Source organism: Mchenga conophoros, linkage group LG3, assembly GCF_057382185.1.
Source record: "Mchenga conophoros isolate Kocher_MC1m ecotype Shallow Benthic linkage group LG3, M_conophoros_male_GT1.1, whole genome shotgun sequence".
Classification (NCBI taxonomy): domain Eukaryota; kingdom Metazoa; phylum Chordata; class Actinopteri; order Cichliformes; family Cichlidae; genus Mchenga; species Mchenga conophoros.
The window spans coordinates 21977333-21996325 of NC_140528.1; the positions used below are offsets into that span (position 1 = coordinate 21977333).

At 41.2% G+C, this 18993-nt stretch overlaps 1 protein-coding gene across 2 annotated transcripts in view; it reads right to left on the reverse strand.

Moving 5' to 3' along the window:
- Window positions 1-10263: 10263 nt before the first annotated feature.
- LOC146577685 (protein NLRC3-like) overlaps window positions 10264-18993 on the reverse strand; it is a 98052-nt gene continuing 89322 nt past the window's right edge. The window contains exons 4-6 of one of the 2 annotated variants that reach the window (XM_085268298.1): window positions 17017-17193; window positions 14473-14646; window positions 10264-11222 (exon numbers count right to left, since the gene is read on the reverse strand). In XM_085268298.1, the coding sequence (XP_085124424.1) occupies window positions 11213-11222; window positions 14473-14646; window positions 17017-17193 (361 nt within the window). In that variant the 3' untranslated portion in view covers window positions 10264-11212. The remainder of the gene's footprint in view (window positions 11223-14472; window positions 14647-17016; window positions 17194-18993) is intronic. The other variant, XM_085268299.1, reaches the window with a different exon arrangement.

The window sequence follows — 18993 nt, forward strand, 5'->3', positions numbered from 1 at the left end:
CCCGTGACATCACGCTCCAAAGCCCTATAGTATTTTTTTCATGTTAATGTAATTTTTCATCTAATTGAATACAATCTATTTGTGTATGATTGTCAGTCAAAGAGGGAGAGAGGAAAGAGAGGAACGTGAGGAGAAGCACAAGGTCAGGAAGAACCAGGTAAGCAAACAGACAGGGAGCAGTGACAGGCACAACAGAAACTGTTAAACTGACAAAGAAAGAAAAACCTGATTTTACTCACAATCTGGAAGTTGTGTCCTCCCTATATTAAAGCTGCTGTACAGAATCTGCAAAACAAACTGGGTTGAAACATTTTTGACCCTCTTTAACAACATTCCAACATAACATGATCATTGATCGGGGAGATTAAAATTAATTATATATTTTTATGTGGTTCAGCCACAACTCTACTAAAACCTCAGCCAGTAATAGGTCGGCTAACTTTTGGACCGTCCAGTTGTCTGTATGACTGCCGCAGTACGTGCACCACATTTGCACACTATCAGAAAGCACCAAACAGCCCTGGTGGAGTGAGGAGCTGTAAAGAGAAGCAGAAGCTCTGTTTCTAAAAATGTTTTAAGCTTGTTTCAAAGATTCTGTACTGCAGCTTTAAATGTTTTCCAAAAGCACACAGACACTTATCAGTGTTTCTCACACTTTTTACAGTGTGGACCACCTGATAAAAATGTCAAGCTCTCCTAAGGACCACTATGAAAGCATGAAACTCATAAATCTTACAACACAAAATTAGTATTATTAAATTAGTAAAATTAGCATCTGCAGTAAAGATTTTTTCATACGTTGTATACATTCTACCACAGGCAAAGTTGCCTCCATTTTTATATATATTTTTTAAATATTTTGTAATAATTTATTTGTAATAATTTATTCTGTTTCGGGAGTGTTTTTTATGCATCTGTATTATATTATACACACACATTAAAAGTGAATCTCTGTCCAAAAAATGCACTCAGTTTACTTTTTACTCACTGTGAGCATCATTCATTATTCTCCCCCAGTAATTAAGGTTAGGATATGTATTTCTTTTATTCTAATCCATTCTTCTTTTGCAGCATTTAAATAACCTTGATCAGATTTGATGGTTTTGTTACAGACTTTTCAAAAATAGTGTTTTGCTTTTCTTTCACAAATGTTGGGATTAAATTGTGTTAAAATGTACAAAACAGTGATGTCATGTTTTGTGACGAGGACCCAGGCACAGAGAGACTTGATGAATTTAAGAATCTTATGATTTAATAAAGAAATTTGCAGACTTGCACAGAGATGGTAAAATTATGATGACTGATAACGGAGACGAAGACAACAGACGATGAGGACAGGGAGGAACAGGGGTTTAAATGCACCAAGGAGACAGTCAGAGAGAACTCGGGACAACTGGAGGCATTTAGGGATGCAGGGACTGACAGAGGTGGGGAAGAAGTCTCATTGTGACAAGTAAAGTTTATCTTGCCTGGCTGGGCAGCTGCAATCATTGTAGAACTCCACAAACATCACGTGTTGTTTTCCACATGTAAGATCAGCAAACACACAGAAACTTCCTGTTGCCACACACGGCCTCTAAAATCTCTTCCACGGTTTCTGTCTGAAGTCCACTCTCTGTGTCGGATCCACAGGAAACAACAAGATCTTATTAACATGGTTTGCAATGTGTCTCCTTACAAAAAGTCCAACCAATGAACAAATGTGTGTATTTGTGGAGGCCGAACAAAAGCATGACACATTTCTCTGTTTCTATAAACTGGTGTCAAACACAAATATGAAGAGTTTCACTGACAGACTCCAAAATGCCCCCACAGTGGATCAAAGGGAAATCCTACAGTGTGGCCAGAGACTCTTAATGGCTCCAACATCAACACATCCACAATGTTGGATCCAGTTCTGCCTCACAGAGTTACTAAGACACACCCTCTGCCAGCATCACAACAGCTCCACCTGCTTCACCTGCCTCCTCAGCATCTGTACACCTGAAGAGAAAAGAAAGGCTCCAAAAGCTCAAATCTACAAAGGATTCATGAAGTTTCATCCAACAATAACATGTTTGCCTTCCACAGTGTGCTGTTAGACACCACTGTACCTCTGCCATTTCAAAAAGAGCAGCTTGGGAACATTTTGGCTCCAAACACTTTGTGTTTAAGTTCTTTGTTTTCTTTGTGAAGCCGACAACATCTGGAGCTTTTTGACTCATAGAAACATCATTTTGTTCTTTAGATGACAGCAGATTGGGACTGAATAATCAATCACTATCAAACCAATAAAGACAAACATGCTGATTTTACAGGAACTTTGTTGGAGAAGCTGTAAAGACATGAAACTGGTGGAGATCCCAAACCAGTTGATAGTGCTGATTGTTCCAAATAAAGCTGTTTCCCTTTGAGATGAAACGACTTTCTGTCCTGATATATAATGAAGATGTTGTTGTTTTTGAGCCCCTGTATTAAAAGTAGTTTAAAGTCAGCTTGAGTTTGATGTCTTTATGTCAAAGCTGCTCATGATGTTGAGCTGCTGATGGAATAAAAACAGTGAAAAATCTCCTCAATATAAAAGCATGTAGTCCAGACTTAAATGTAGCCTATTGTTAGCTGAGGTCCACACACAGTGTTTGACAGTGTAAAGTGTGTGAAAGGGCTGCTGGTGGAGCTCACTAGGATGAGCAGGTGACCATGTGCCACGAGGTGGAGAGCAGCTGGCCTGGTTTGATTCTGACCCGGGCCACGCCCCCTTTCTCTCTCCCTCTGCTTTGCTGTCACTTATCTTCACTGCTCTGTCCAATAAAGCTGAAAAAGGCCCCGAATCAAAGAAACCTGCTGCAGCCTCTGAAATGTCTTCTGTTTCCTTCCAGAGGCCGACGGCTTTTTCACCGTCATACATACATGAAACTATCAAAGCTGACAATCATTTCATTCCAATAACATCTAATGGTTCATATAGACACAGGACTACAAGTAAATGGCTCTCAGCATCTGGCTGTGGTAACAAATGTCCCTGTTTGTGTTCAAATTGTGTGCATGTTTTAGACGTGTGTCACATGTAGAAACACAAAAATCCCACAATGACACAAAGATTGGTTTGACACAACTGTGCAGCTGTAAGTTGTTTCTAATGATTTATTGAAGCTCTTCTAACATTCTGGAGACGATCAGTACATGAATCTGTTCAACACGACAACAATTTGACTCATGAAGCATGAGATTCTGTTTGTCATCTTGTCCAAGTCACTAGTAAGATGAAAGTGATACATAGACTAGTGGACGAACATTATTTTGGAGGACAGATGGTTGCATCATAGAGGAGAAAACAGGATGCTGATGAGGGGTCTTGAATGAGTGAGCTGAGTGAGCTGATTGTTGAGTTTCTGATGTGTGAAGAAGTTTTAACATGGCACACATTTGGTTACATGAGAAGAAAGTCGTTATGTGATGAGACAACAGGGTTATGTTGTGTGGTGTGAGGTGTGTGGCTGAGTGGATGAATGTTTGAGATTAATCTGGCTGATGATTTGTCTTTCGTTGCAAAGTTGAACCTGCCAGTTAGGTTTGGTATGATTTCCCCTCCTGGGATGAAGAACACGTGTCATGACTTAACAAGGCCTTTCTTTCTTTTTTCCTTTTTATTGTGTTACTTTCACAGTGCACTGAAAGTTTGTTGCTAAATCTCTGTCATTTAAAGCACATCTGAACATTTGAACAGGAAGAACTACACAACATGTTGTCGGGAACAGTTGCAAAGTGAGTTTCTCCAAAATTAAAATGGGCTCAGGAGAAGGCCACTTATTGGGACAATTAGGAAGCGAGTCCCTGTCTGAAAGGATTCAGCGGTAGTCCAGTCGAAATTATTTTTCTTTTTTTGAAATGGCGTCATATTGCTGAGGGTGGAAACGAAATGCGACGATAGATTCCACTATCAGCACTGAATGAATAAATGAATAAAAAATGAGTGAAAAAATGGGGAACTGACTGGACTGCTGAAAGCTGACAAGAGTTGACTGACTTAACACCACTATGCAAAGGTTAACCCCCACCCAGATGTGACAAAGGGCAGATGTATCTCTGTGTGTGTCTTTTGTTGCAGGAGCAGCAGGAGACCAGAGGAGGAAACTTTGGGTCACATGACTGTGTGAACTCTGCAAATTGAAGCTTTTAGCTGTAATTTTTCTGTGTGTCTGTGAATTTACCAGCAGTGTGTTATTCATGATCCTGTATTACTCACAATGCAGACGTCACTGTGAGAAAGTGTGTACACACCTGCGCAGCGCTAACATTTACATTACTTTTCTACAGCAGAGGGTTAATCATGTGATTTGATCATGTGATTTACAGCAGGACACAACTTAATAATGTTTTTCTACCACAGGATTACTGAGTTTTTGTGTGAAGGAAACTGTGTTGACAGGCTGTATGTTGGTGATGAAATTACACTGTGTTGTTGAGGAATGTGAATATTACAGTGGAGATGTGAATACAGTGTGAGAGACATACTGTGTTGAAGCCAGTGTTGCTTCTTTTACAGCAGAGTTTTAACTTTATGACCTTTTACAGCACCTCTGGAGTCTGGTGACCAGTGTTGGTCAAGTTACTTGAAAAAAGTAATCAGTAACTAATTACTGATTACTCCCCCCAAAAAGTAATCCCGTTACTTTACTGATTACTTATTTTCAAAAGTAATTAATTACTTAGTTACTTAGTTACTTTTTAAAAACACGATTTACAACCTGAAGAGGTGATAAAGTGATAGATCTTTCAGCCCAATTCTACTTTTTCTACATAATCCATCATACAAAATGTAATCAAATGGAAAAGTCTCTTTTTTTAACTTGTTTTATCAGTTTTAATCTTTTAACTTTATGCATCAAGCAAAACATTTAATTATATGCACCATTCTCTGACTTGAATAAATTAGTTTAACATTTAAACCTATTTTCTGCACATTCCAGCACATAAAATAAAATATTTTTTGTGTTTTCACTCACTCTTTCAAACAGATGCAAGTAAAACACAGCAGAAAATAAATAAAGTCAAAGACTCAGCGGTCCTTTTGCTCTATTTTCACCTGTAAAGCAGGAGCAGGGTAGGCGGAGGGTTACCCTGGTGTAGGTGTGCTGCGGTCAGTTGAAGAATCCGCGCAAGTGTCTCTGTGAGTTTCCCATCACGTCGTAGCTACTCGGTGCTTGCTCGGAAGTTTAGGGGTTTTTTTCGCTGTAAAAAGAAGTTTTCTTCCCACGCACGATGGACGCTAATGTTTTTGTCACTTTTTATGGAATCAAACTCAAAGTAAGGTCAGTACTTCCACGCTTTAAACGCTGCACGCTCATACTCTCTCCCGCACTCGATATATTATCCATTGTTGATCTGCACACAGCTGCTGTCACCAACGTCGCACTTGCTTACGTCACTGTCATGAGACATTCTCGCAAAAAAATCACGGTTTTAGTAACGCAGTAATGCAGCGTTCCTACGGGAAAGTAACGGTAATCTAATTACCGATTTTGCAATAGTAATCCCTTACTTTACTCGTTACTTGAAAAAAGTAATCAGATTACAGTAACGCGTTACAAGTAACGCGTTACTGCCCATCTCTGCTGGTGACCCAGGCCTGACCTAGGATGCTACTGCTAATGTTTCTCTAATGTGCATGTAAAGGATTCAGCACAGACAGACAAGTGACAACTGAGCAGATGTGCAGGGTTATAGAATAGTTAAAATGGGCTCATTATCTGACCACTATTGAGCTCATAGTGATGAAATAAGTGAGCGACGAACTTAAGGAAAGTCACTGATTACAATGTGGGATGAAGTTGAGATGATCGATGATTTGGAGCAAATTATGGCACAAAGCAGGAGTTTAATGATTTAGAATAAACCTGCAATGATACTTGTCTCTGTGATGCTGAATACTTTATTACTCTTATGAGCTACAGTTGTTTGCAAATGTGAAGTTTGTTTTAACTTACAGGGTTTTGTCTACAGGCAAGGATACAGGCTCCGGGTGGAGCTGGGAGTTGAACAATCTTAACATTTAACCACTGACTAATGTTTCTTTGACACAGGGTTACAGGTTTGGAGTGGAGCTGCTCCAAGAGAAACCCTAGAGAATTTTTCAGAGAGAATGTGCAACATTCTTGTGCATGTCTCATTGTGTGGAGTTGACACATGGCGAGAGCCGTGTGGCAAAAGAGGAGTGTCAATATTTTAACTTGCAGATGTTGTGACGTGCCCTGAGAAGGAGTGACTGAAGGAGATCATCCACAAGATGGAAGCTGAGGCCTGGAGAGAGGCTTCAGGAGGATCATAGAGGAGCAGAGATCACCTTCAGCACAGCAGACATCCCACAGTGAGCTGTGCTACTGAGCTTCCAGAAGATCGTCGAGAGGAGACTTTGAACAGCAAACAACCAGAAGGAGTGAAAGAGATTCAACGCTGACGTTGAGGAAGAGAACTAGGGTGTACGATGTGCTCTGCCCTAATTCTTCAGCGGCGTTGGAACAGAAGCAGAAGGATGAAGGGAGCGTGCCAAGCTCTAATCGACGGTGCAGAGAGGAAGTTCAGCGATGGAATTGTGATTCTGTGAACAGCACAGACGCCAGGTGACTGGGAAATAGCTGACAGCACTTTTCCCAAGGATGGAGATCACCTAAAGTGTGTCACTGTGCCATGCAGACTTGATACTGCAGAGGGGCTTTTGTTTACATTTGCATCATGTGTTACACTTTTTTAATCTTTAATTTTAAATTGAAACTAACATTTAAAAGCATTTGGTACAACGTGGAAAGAGGAAGAGTATTTCCAGCAGGAGCAGAAACGTCTGACTCAGCATGACGATGCTGTTGGTGGATACTGAAGAGCTCAGCCTGTCAAGACAGGATTAGGTTATCGTTTTTAAACATGTTTATTCAATTATATTCTGAGGCCAGTTATCTGGTATAATCTTTGGAAGTCTATTAAAATAAAAATAAAATCAGATGTGTGGACTTTTGGTTGTTTTTTTGTTCAATAAGCAGATGTTGGTGTTTCAGCAATGCAGTAACTTAAGTTTAAAAGGCTTGTTAGAAACTATGAAACACATCATTCAGACTTGTGGACATTAGAAGACGACTAATAATCATCATGAATAAGACTAAAGGCAGGAAGGTGTCCTTTATAACTAATAATATTAATAACTAATAATATTAATATCATAGTCTGTCTGCAGCTGAGACAATACAAACTCAAACTGTGGGGAGAAGATTATATCACTTCAGTTTAAATTGACCTGGAAGCGCCACATTTTCACAGACTTCTTTATTTACAGCATTTTTTACGTGCTTAATTTAACACTGGAGATTTTGCTGTGTATGCATGTGACAAATAAAGAACCTTGAACCTTGAAATTTATGTTAAAAAAATCGATTCAGGGTTTTAGTGAATCGATATCACGTTATCCACACCAGAATCGATTTTAATCGATAAATCGATAATCAAAACCCACCCCTGATGCATATACACGGGTCACACTGCTTATTGAAACTCCCCAAACATCAGATCTTTATCAGACAGGTTTTTGTTTTCAAAGTTTAGACTTTGCTTCTATTGGACTTTTTATCAGTAACACGTGCTTACTTTCTGCAGGAACAGTTGAAACTAACATAAACAAATAACTCCAGAGCTGATAGTCAGCAGGGGTTTACAAGTTGTGGCCGCGTTGTCGGCGGTATAAGCTCGACCACTTGCAAGGTGAGCTGGCAGACATCACTGAATTCATCAGAGATGATTAGGTTCATTTTGACAAAGTGAGCAGATATTTAACCTCCTAGGACCTGGCGTCCACATATGTGGACATCACATTTTGGGTTGTTTAGACCAAAATACATTTTGCTCTACAAGGGCCTGATATCCACTCACAAGGATGTTATACTGCCACTGTGCTATTGACATTTTAGACCAATATCCTCATATGTGGCTCTCATTTTTCTCAGAAACTAAAATTTGGTAAAAAACATAAATAAATCTGGTAATTCTTTGTTTTTACATTCATCAGGTCCCAATCAGCCCAAATATCAAAGAGAAATTAAAAATGAATGCCACGGAGGAGTTTGGGTCTTAGGAGGTTAAAGATTGTGCCACTACATTCTTGTCTAGAAGATATTAAAGTGTATTTGGTGACACACAAAAAAGGGTAAAGTTTAAGTATAGTTTGGGTCCACACATGTCCAAACCCTGGTGTGTAGGCCTACTTAGTTTTGAGGAATTGTCATGGGACCGGGGTCTGGGTGACCCAGGGCCTGTAAGAAGTTATGGACATGTGTGTTTTTGGTGCTGCTGTCTCCTGTTTCCATGTTTGTGTATCTAGGTGTGTGTGTGTGTGTGTGTGTCAGCCAGGAGCCTGGCCACACCTGCGGAGGAGAATTACTCACACCTGCAGCTGATCAAGCCTCGTCAGAGGAGCTACTTAGGAGTGTGGTGGAGCTGTCTCCGATGCTGGATCATTGCATAACTTCACGTTAGTCTCTTGGCGAGTTAGTTAAGGTTAGTCTGCTGCATTGTGGTGTTGCTGACGGCTGCCTCTTTGTTATTCCCCAGGAGGAGTGTGGAGACGAGAGGGCAGCGAGCACGGGGTGCTCAGACACTGAGGAGTGGAGACAAAGAACACTAACACTGGCAAGAGGACATGTCAGAGTCGGGAACGCACTGGGGATTTATTGTTGTTTGGATTATTTAGCATCACTGTAAATAAACGCACTGACCTCATCAAAGAGTCCAGCATTTGGGTCGTCCTTCCCCTCATCATAGTCTGCCACGCAGGCCGTGACAGAAAAGCCCACTAAAAGAACGCCCACCAGACCAAAGCAATGGTTTTGACTTGATCAGCATTAACCCCGCCCCCTGACTTTGATGGGTGAAGCTGACAAATAAAATGTATTTATGAACAGCGATGCAGGGCCAGGAGTAGCAACGTGAATTAAATAAATACATCATTAAATAATTCATTAAATGTGTCAGTAAAATAATTAAAATAGAAAACAAACCAATAATTGATTAAATATGTAATTAACTAATTTGAATTGTATATAAACAAATAATGAAACATTTTAAATGAAATTAATGGATAATTCATTATTAATATATTTCTTTACTTGATTATGTAGATTTTTAAATGAATTACTGAAATAATTAATTCATTAGTGATGTATTTATTTAATAAACCATATAAATACCATAAAATTGCTAATTTACTCAAAATCTATTTAAAACATCAATATTAAAGGTTAAATTATGATAATGAATACATGCAACTATAACTGATGACACATAAATGAGGATTTCTTAAGCTGAAGCCAAAGTGCTGACTCATTTGTCATGTTACTCTCAAATGTTTTCCCTAATAACAAGAACATAATTACACTTTAGCCACAAGAGGGCAGCAGCATTAATACAAGTCACATGTATATAAAGGTACAGTGATTATATTACAGTGATTTTGACAAAAACAAAACAGTTGATGGCAGTGTGTTTTTCCATGACAGAATAATTACGCACACCCCACTTTGCAGTTATTTATTTGTAAGAAATGTTTGAAATCATGTATGATTTCCGTTCCACTTTGTGTTGGTCTTTCACGTGGAATTCCAATAAAATTGAATCATGTTTGTGCTGTAATGTGACAAAATGTGGGAAAGTTCAAGGGGGCCGAATACTTTTGCAGCCACTGTAAAGTTCACTATCAGTAACATCATAGCACCACCCAGCTGTATAGAAACTCCGTCATGCTAGCTAGTACACAGTACGAGTTATTGTAACTGACTGTAAAAAGTCAGCACAAGGAAAATAAACTCCACCTAAACTTGGTTTATATCTGACCCAGATAGACTGCAGGTCATAACTTCTTACCTGAAGTTCAGTTCACCTGACACTCGGACCAACGGCCGCCTCGGGTCTCTGCTCCTCCTGCCTCCCCTTTCCCTCATCCACCTGCTGCCTCTGTGGAAGCTCCGCCATAGCCACCACCAAACAACTGACTTATTTTTACATATCGACCAGCATCCGGCCAATCCACCACCTTTCATCGTTTATACCATTACAAAAAAAACATCATCATCCCATAAAAATGAAAAATCACCATCAGTATGCCCAATGGCCAGTCCAGCTATGGTCGTGCCATCAGTTAACCCTTCACGTGGCAGCTGTGACACGCGTGCCCAGGGTTGCCGACCCCTGCTCTAAAGCATCTGATTTGGATTCCTGAGATCAAATATATTTTCCTTTGTGTTTGTTTTCTTCCCATTTGTGGCTTTAATGTAGTGTTACATCCTGTTTGTTTGCTTCCCTCTGTATACATGTCCAGATTCACTGTTATGTTTCTATTCTTACATTGCTGTGTGATCACTGTTCCCTCTGCTGACTGATGTGACCTTTTGTATCTCACACTGATACTTGTCATATTTGTATGTGCGCCTAAAAGATAAAAAGTTTTCCATGCTAAAACACAGCTCCACCTCCTGCAGTTCTCCCTCTGAACCACTAGATGTCTCTGTTATCTAAATGAAGACGTGCAGCACAGCAACCACAGCAGCGCTCAGATCACACGTGTCCTGTTATTATGTATAAAAGCATGAAACAGGTGAGACAGGTGGGATCAATATTAATGTTGTGGAAATATATGAAAAAGCAACAGAAGAGTGAAAACATTTCGTGTTTCTAGAAAGATCTTTCAGCTCACAGCTGCTCACAGACTGTATTTACAAGTGACAAACTGCAACTCTACAGTACATCTACAGTATATATCAAATATATTCTGTATTCAAATCTATTGAGTGATGTTTGAAAGTCTTTCCAGGTGAGTTTGATCCAGGAGGGTCTGAAGCCAGAGTCAGACAGAGACTGTGCAGAGACTGTAGAAGGACAGAGCAGCAGCAGAGCAGTCCAGATACACTGATGATCCTCTGTCAGATCCAGAGGGACACACAGGGATGATGCTGGACTCTACATTGTGTCTGACAGTGGAGCTGTTCTCAGAGCAGTTCACTCTGCAGCACTGACAGTCATCTGCACTTCTTCTCATTCCTCTGTCAGTCACTGCTGGATGAAGCTCTCCTCTCCACCTCCCAGTAACATGGCCCAGTCAGAGCGTCTCTACACACAAGCTGCTGCTGCTTCAACCTCTCTGGATCATCAGGACACAGCTCCTCCTCTCTCAGCACACACACCGTCCTGTTTACCATCATCAGCTCCACCTGCAGAGAGAAGAAGGAAGAGCAGAGGAGATAAACGAGTGTTTCCAGAGACTCTTCATCAGCTGTCAGTCAGTGATGCAGCACATCCAGTATAAAGAGCAGCAGGGACTTCAGTGCTGGGACTGTACTAGGACTCATTGTTGCTTCACTTTTTCTAATCTTTGGATTTTTATTGAAGTTGATGAAAATGTTTTTCCCTCCTAGTTTGAGTTTGGACTTTCATTCATTAGAAGAACCTTGGTGTGTCCACTCTGAGCTCTGTAGGAACTAGAGATGGCACCATACCGATACCGATATCATAAATTTGGATATCTGCCGATACCGATATGAATCCGATATAGTGTGTTTTTTAATCAATAAAAGTTTTTTAATATTTTGCTGCATTTTGTATAAGTTCATACGCAAGTTTAAAAAACAAACAAACACTAAAGCTATTCTGTTATACCTGTATGTAAAAAAAATACACTGCGCCCAAAATATTTCATAGTTCAGCAACACTGATCAATCTAATAAACTTAAACCTGCAACATCCTCCCTATTCTGGTATTTTAAAGCGTACTTAGCAGAAATATTAAGCAACCTGACTAATAGGGTTGCAAACTCCCAGCAAAAAATAAAATAGGGAACCACCCTCCATCTCATGATGCTTAATCGATGTAATCAAATTTAATTTGATGCAGGGGAAAAAATGCACAGAAAGAATTTTTTTTCAAGAATAATTAAATAGATTCAACATCTTTCTTCAACATAATTACAGAACTCACAGATAGTACCTTCCCAAAGGAAAAAGTACTATAGCTTACTAGGGTATATTAGACTTAACAGTTACTATATACAGTAATGGACTTCTATATATTTTACATCAGATTAAAACTTTGGGTGTAAGAGTCAGATAATTATTTATTAAAAGTTCGACATTTTAAATGAGAATAAGAAAGAAAATTATGTCTTTGTGCCCCCTTTTCCTTGTTCATGCCCTATCGGCCCCCCTGGCTAAACTTTGCTAGATCCGCCCCTGCACAGTTACCAGCTGTCAGCTGTAGAAAAAGATCCTGGTGTAGAAAGTAATATTAAATAAATTCTAACAACAGCTTATCAAGCTTAAACGTTCTGCTGTTGTTCAGCCGCTGGTTTCCTCTTTCTGGTGCAAAGTGGACCAAAAACAAACAAGAGAGACGGACTCGCGACAGAAAAGCCGATCAGCTGATCATTAAGCAGTTTCACGATTGAAGTAAGATAAGATAAGATAAGATAACTCTTTATTGTCATTGCACAGTCATACATAGTACAGTAGTACAATGAAATTGGAAAAACTGTCCTACGTCGGCACTACATATAACACAACACGACACGATATGACACATCACAACGCAACAAACAACACAACACAACACAGTATATTAACTTAGTATAAAAAAGAAGAATAAGTGTATGTGTATTGCACACTGTTATTATTGCACATTAATTATTATTGCACCTTGTTATAAATATAAATATTATTGTTATCGTTTTAAACATTGTTACCTCCCCCCTAAAAAGTCCAGGGAGGTATCCAGTCAGGTCAGCTATTTACATTGATCAGGGCTATTGCCCTGTTGTAAAAGCTGTCCTTGAGTCTATTTGTTCGGGACCTCAGCAGCCTGAACCTCCTGCCAGACCGCAGCAGCTTAAACACCCGGTGTCCTGGGTGTGTGCAGTCCCGAAGGATGCTGCGTGCCCTCTTGAGACAGCGAGTGCTGTACAGGTCCTTCAGGGAGGGAAGAGGATGTCCAATGATTTTTTGGGCCATGTTGATGACCCTCTGGAGTGCCTTTCTGTGTGCTGTGGTGCAGCTGATGCAATATGTCAGCACACTTTTCAATCAACCAATCTGACATCCTCTGAACTTCAGCTCTGTATGCAGTCTCATCTCCCCCTGAGATGAGCCCCACCACGGTGGTATCATCTGCAAACTTGATGACTGTGTTGTCTGGGTGGGAACTAACACAGTCATGTGTGTACAGAGTGTACAGTAGGGGACTCAGTACACAGCCTTGTGGAGAGCCGATGTTGAGGCTGAGGGCTGAGGAAAGATGAGGCCCCACTCTAACTCTCTGTACACGGTCTGAGAGGAAGTCTCTGATCCAGCGGCAGGTGGTGGAAGGAAGTCCAATTTCCAGCAGTTTAACTATTAGTCTGTCCGGGAGTATCGTATTGAAAGCAGAGCTAAAGTCAACAAAGAGCAGCCTGGCGTAACGGCCCTGCACTTCCAGGTGAGAGATGGTGATGTGGCGCATCTTCAGTTGATCTGTTAGCTCTGTATGCAAACTGGAGAGGGTCGAGTGTGGGTGGCAAGTAGGACATGATGTGACGTCGGACCAGTTTCTCGAAGCACTTCATTATAACAGATGTTAGAGCAACTGGTCGGTAGTCGTTGAGGCTGCTAATGTTAGTACGCTTTGGCAGTGGGACAATTGTGGCTGATTTAGGCAAGTAGCAGCCGGAGAGCGAGAGGCAGTGGCTCCATTAATTGGTTGTTAAGTTCATCTCTGAATGCTTTACAAACATTCAGAGATGAACTTACACACTTGCTTTAATTCTCTATGGGATGACTTCCTCGGAGACGAAATGCTGGTGAGGCTACAAATACACACAACAGCTCTATCACGTGATGCATACTGCTGCGACGTGCTACGGTTATGAGCCGAGTTACGCCGTGTAGCAAGTTTTGTGAGGTGCTTTATTGATATTTAATGGATTGGATTACATTTTTTATTTCTCACCGATATCCAATCCAGTAATTTGGGTCAGTATCAGACCGATACCGATACGTAATATCGGATCGGTCCATCTCTAGTAGGAACCCCAACAACAAGCCCAACAATCCAGATGGACGGTTCCAGCTGTTAACTGGAGGAATTCCATCCAAACATCTGCTCTCACTAAATTCTTCCTCACCTACAGACTGTGTTCTTCACTGCTTTAAACTTGGAAATGAATGCAGTCATTGGTCTGCGTGCTGCTTTGTTCAGAGAGCTGATTGGCTGTTGACAGTGTTTGATCAGAGCGTGTCAGCCGTTACCATAGTGACCATAAAGGTCAGAAACAGGAAGTGTTTGTGTCCAATCCTGAAGCCTGTCACCATTCTCCTCTCACAGCTTCACTGAGAAGCTGCAGCTTTACAGGAAACACTGGATCTTTGTTTCATACTGACTGTGTTTAGTACAATACTGCTGACAGCACCACCCACTCACTCCATCACTCTACTTACAGCAGAGTCTCCAGTCTGTAGTCTGGACTCTGCTGAAGATCAGACAGCTGCTTCACATCTGGATGCTTCAGGTTGTTTCCCAACAGGTTCAGCTGTCTCAGATGGGAGGGGTTGGACTTCAGTGCTGCTGCCAGATAATCACAGCTGATCTTTGACAAACCACAGCCCATCAATCTGTATAAAGAATGAAAGATGTAAGTTTATTAGACAAAGTGTGAGCTTGAAATCATTCAGTGTTTCATCATCTGTTCAGAGCTGAAGAAGGTTCAGAATGTAGAAGTTTAGAAAATGGAAACTCCAAACAGCTGAAGCCAACAGGAAGCAGCTTCAAACAGGAAACTGTGCAGAGTTTCAGACTATATGTCCTGATGCAGCCAGTTGGATTTTGGAGATTTGAATCTCTGTTCTGTGACTAAGTCCTTGAATCATTTCTTCCAGTTGGTCCAACAAGACAGACTAAGTGTTGGACATGTGTTGTGGCTCCATTAGGGGAGCTTCTAAATGTGATGTGATGGCCCCTCTGGGTCTGTCAGGTCACAGGACTGAAGAGAGCTCAAACTGGGCACACAGTTGTTCCAGTCTGGACCAAAGACTCTATACTGGGACTGAGGGACTGCTTTGACTGCACCCACTGGGCCTTTTTAAAGGCTCATGTTCTCACTTAGATCATCGATTTCTACTTACATTTCTTTCTGGGAAAAATGGGGATTACTTTGGAAACAGGAAGTATTTTCCCCAATAAGCAGCCCTGGATTAGTAAATCACTCCAACATGTTCTCAGGCAGAAGAAGCTGTCTTGTTATGAGGAAGAGAAGAAAAAGATTGAGGCACAGAAACTTGTTGAAAGAGAGATAAAGCAGCTAAAATCAGGTGTAAAAGTAAAGCAGAGGATGAGCTGAATAAAGGACACTCAAGGCTGGCTTGGAAAGGAATGAAGTCCATGGTGGGGATGCAGAACAAGGAGCAAAGATGAATGTGATGCTGAATCAGCAGAAGACTTGGACTCATTTGATTCCAGCTTTGATATCATTGATTTCAATGAAGAGCTTTGTGATTGTAGCAAAGGGCTGGTAGCTCTGAGAGTCCCACTGATGAGGTGTTTGTGTGGAAATCTCTTAGTGGGAGCAAAGAGAGAAAAAGCCCTGGTCCTGATGCTGTGGGAGGGAAATGATTGAAGTGTGCTGTGAGGAACTGACTGGGAGATTTTCACACATTTTCCAGTCCTCCTTGGAACAACAGGAAGTTCCCAGCATATGGAAACAAAGGTTAAGTGTCCTATGGCACTCAGTGATGATGGTGCTGTGGCCCCACCACCTCCACCTCTTTGTAAAGGAACTAACTGTAATCTGAAGCTTCAAATGGAACTAAGACTTCCTCCACTAGGTGGCAGTGTCTGATGAGAAAGTGTTAGTGGAGCTGGCCTGGAGTCAGAAACAGGAAGATGCAGGATTTGGGCTGAAATGGGGAAAAGTGGTTCGCACTAGTGCCTTAAAGCAAGAAGGTTGTAGGTTGAAGCTTGTTGACCTTTCTGTGGAGGTTGGATGTTCTCCCACAGTCCAATGAAATGCTGCTTAGGTTCATTGGTGCTTCTAAATTGGCTGTAGGTGTGGATGTGAGAGAGTGCTTCTCTGTCTCTCTCTGCTGGCCCTGTGATGGACTGCTCACCTGTGCAGGTGGACCACGCCTCTTGCCCTATGACAGCTAGGGCACAGGCTGCAGCCCTGTGAGCCTAAGCTGAATAAACAGTTAGCAAAAATGATCCATAGATGGCCTGAAATCCCCCAGTTAGCAGTTTGGTAGATAGCTATGACATGCTAATCCCATCCAGCAGCTGTATTCTACCTGTAAGCTGATCCCTGCTGAGCCAAAGCACTTTTTCATATACAAATTACAACCTTTAATAGAAACCTATTGGTCAGCATCTTATTAGCCTGCTGTTAGCTTCATTCCACAGAAAACTGAGAGAAACTAACAGAGTTGATAAAGAATAAAGAGAAATGTGCTGATTTAAAGCCTTTGAAGTGCTTCAGATGATCTCTGTCCACTTCTGTCCACTCATTCATTCATGTAAGCTTTCTAATGCAGCTTTGATCTTCACAGTCTGCTTCATGAAACTCATTCTAACCCTGAATGTCAGAGTGTTCCTCCTTCTCTTTCCCATCATTCATGCTGGCAGTGGAGGAGATTTGGATGTTGGACTGTGTTTTGGATGATGTGTGTATGTTTGTGTTGGACTGCTGTCTGTAAAGCAAACGCACATTTTGCTTTGGATTTCAGTGTCAGACAGACTTTAAGGTGGAATGAAGAGTTGGAGAGTTTCACAGTGAATTATCCAGTGGAGGATTTTTCTTCTTCTTTGAAGGTTTGAAATGTGAACATTGTTCTGCTGCAGTCAATGGACTAAACCAGAGAAGAAGAAAACAGACTTTACCATGAAGATCCTCAGTGTGGATCAGTATAATATCAGCCTGATGTCTGCAGTTTAGTGTCAGCACAACTTTCACATCATCTTCATCTCAGCACAACTAAAACATGCTGACTGACCTCAGAGTTTCAAGTCCACATCCTGGACTCTCCAGGAAACCACACAGATGCTTCACTCCTGAATCCTGCAGCTTGTTGTTCAGGCTCAGGTCCAGCTGTCTCAGATGGGAGGGGTTGGACTTCAGTGCTGCTGCCAGATAATCACAGCTGATCTCTGACAAACCACAGCGCCTCAATCTGTATAAAGAATGAAAGATGTAAGTTTATTAGACAAAGTGTGAGCTTGAAATCATTCAGTGTTTCATCATCTGTTCAGAGCTGAAGAAGGTTCAGAATGTAGAAGTTTAGAAAATGGAAACTCCAAACAGCTGAAGCCAACAGGAAGCAGCTTCAAACAAACACAACAAGAGAAAAAACTCTGAATGTTTCACATTAAAGTCGTACATTTCTCATAAAAACAGGACAAAGACTTGAAAAAGTCGTGTTTTTCCTTCCAGGAACCACAAGGCTTCACTTTTAAAGGTGAAGTGTGAAAGAAATGGACATATTTGAAGTCCAACACCTTTTTCCAGTCACATTATTAAAGCAGACAAACTACAAGCTCATTTTCATTCCAACAAGTCATCTTCTGACCTGGACTAACAACACTGGTCTCTATGTGCAGCTGGCTGTGAGACCAGTGCTCAGGGAGCGTCTACAAAGTGCAACACTGAAAGAACATCACACACTCATTTGCTTCCAGCACTTTCACACAAACATCTACTGTCATTATTGTCACCAAACTCTGTGGATCCTTTATTGCAAATTCAAATGGGATCAAATGGTCAGACAAAAGAGGGTTATGAGGAAATATGATGAAATGTTGTGTATTAGCAGCAAGTTATTGAATCATTTTCCTCAGAAACCAAACAAAATGATTGACAAACATGTTTTTACAAACTCAGTGTTGGACTTGGATCAGCAGGATAAGCTGATGTTTAAAGGCATTTGTGTCTCGCTGTATGAGAGTCCAGTTATCACTCAATATTTATGGATGATGTTCTTTCAGTGTTGCACTTTGTAGACGCTCCCTGAGCTTCACAGCCAGCTGCACATGGACCAGCTGACATTACCCAGCATTAGAGGCAGGTGTAAAAAATGGATTTTCCTATTTAAATGGTTTTAATTTGAATAAAGCGATGTTGATTCATTCAAGGTTCTTTATTTGTCACATGCATAGTTATACAAGTATAACACACCGTGAAATGTAGCCTGACACACTCCTCGACATGTGCAAAAAAAAATAAAAAATTGGGGAGGGGGGGTGTAGAGGAAAAACATATATATAGTATATACATTGGGTGAATGTTCAGTAGTAGCAGCAAGCAGGTGAATTCTGTACATTAATATGAATAGACATCTGAGTATTTTACAGGATGGACAATATAAACATATTTAAAATTAAAGGAATTGAAATGTACATTGTGCCTTGGTTTAGTGTCTGGAAGAGAGTCCTGTCTCAGTCAATTATAGATGATGTGAGAGGGCGGGTGTGTGTGTTTAGGGCACGGATGGCTTGGGGATAGAAGCTCCTCTTGAGTGTCTCTGTCCTTGCCCGGATGATGAGGAACCTTCTACCAGATTGCAGAAGTTGGAACAGTTTGTTGCCAGGATGGGACGGGTCCTTCAGTATCTGCGCTGCTCTAGTCCGGCATCTCCTGGTGTAGGTGTCCTGAAGCGGGGGGAGAGCAATCCTGCAGCAGCGTTCTGCTGTACGGATCACTCTCTGGAGAGCTTTTTGGTCCTTCACACAGCTGTTCCTGAACCACGATGTCATGTTCTGTGTGAGGATGCTCTCCACAGCGCCTGTATAGAAAATCCTGAGGATCTTTGGAGAGACCCTGAACTTCCTCAGTTGTCGTAGGTGATACAGGCGCTGCCTAGACTTTTTGGTCTGGACCTGAATGTGGGCAGCCCATGTCAGGTCTGAGGAGATGTGGACAGCAAGATACTTGAAGGACTGCACCCTCTCCACTGGAGCTCCATTGATGATAATGG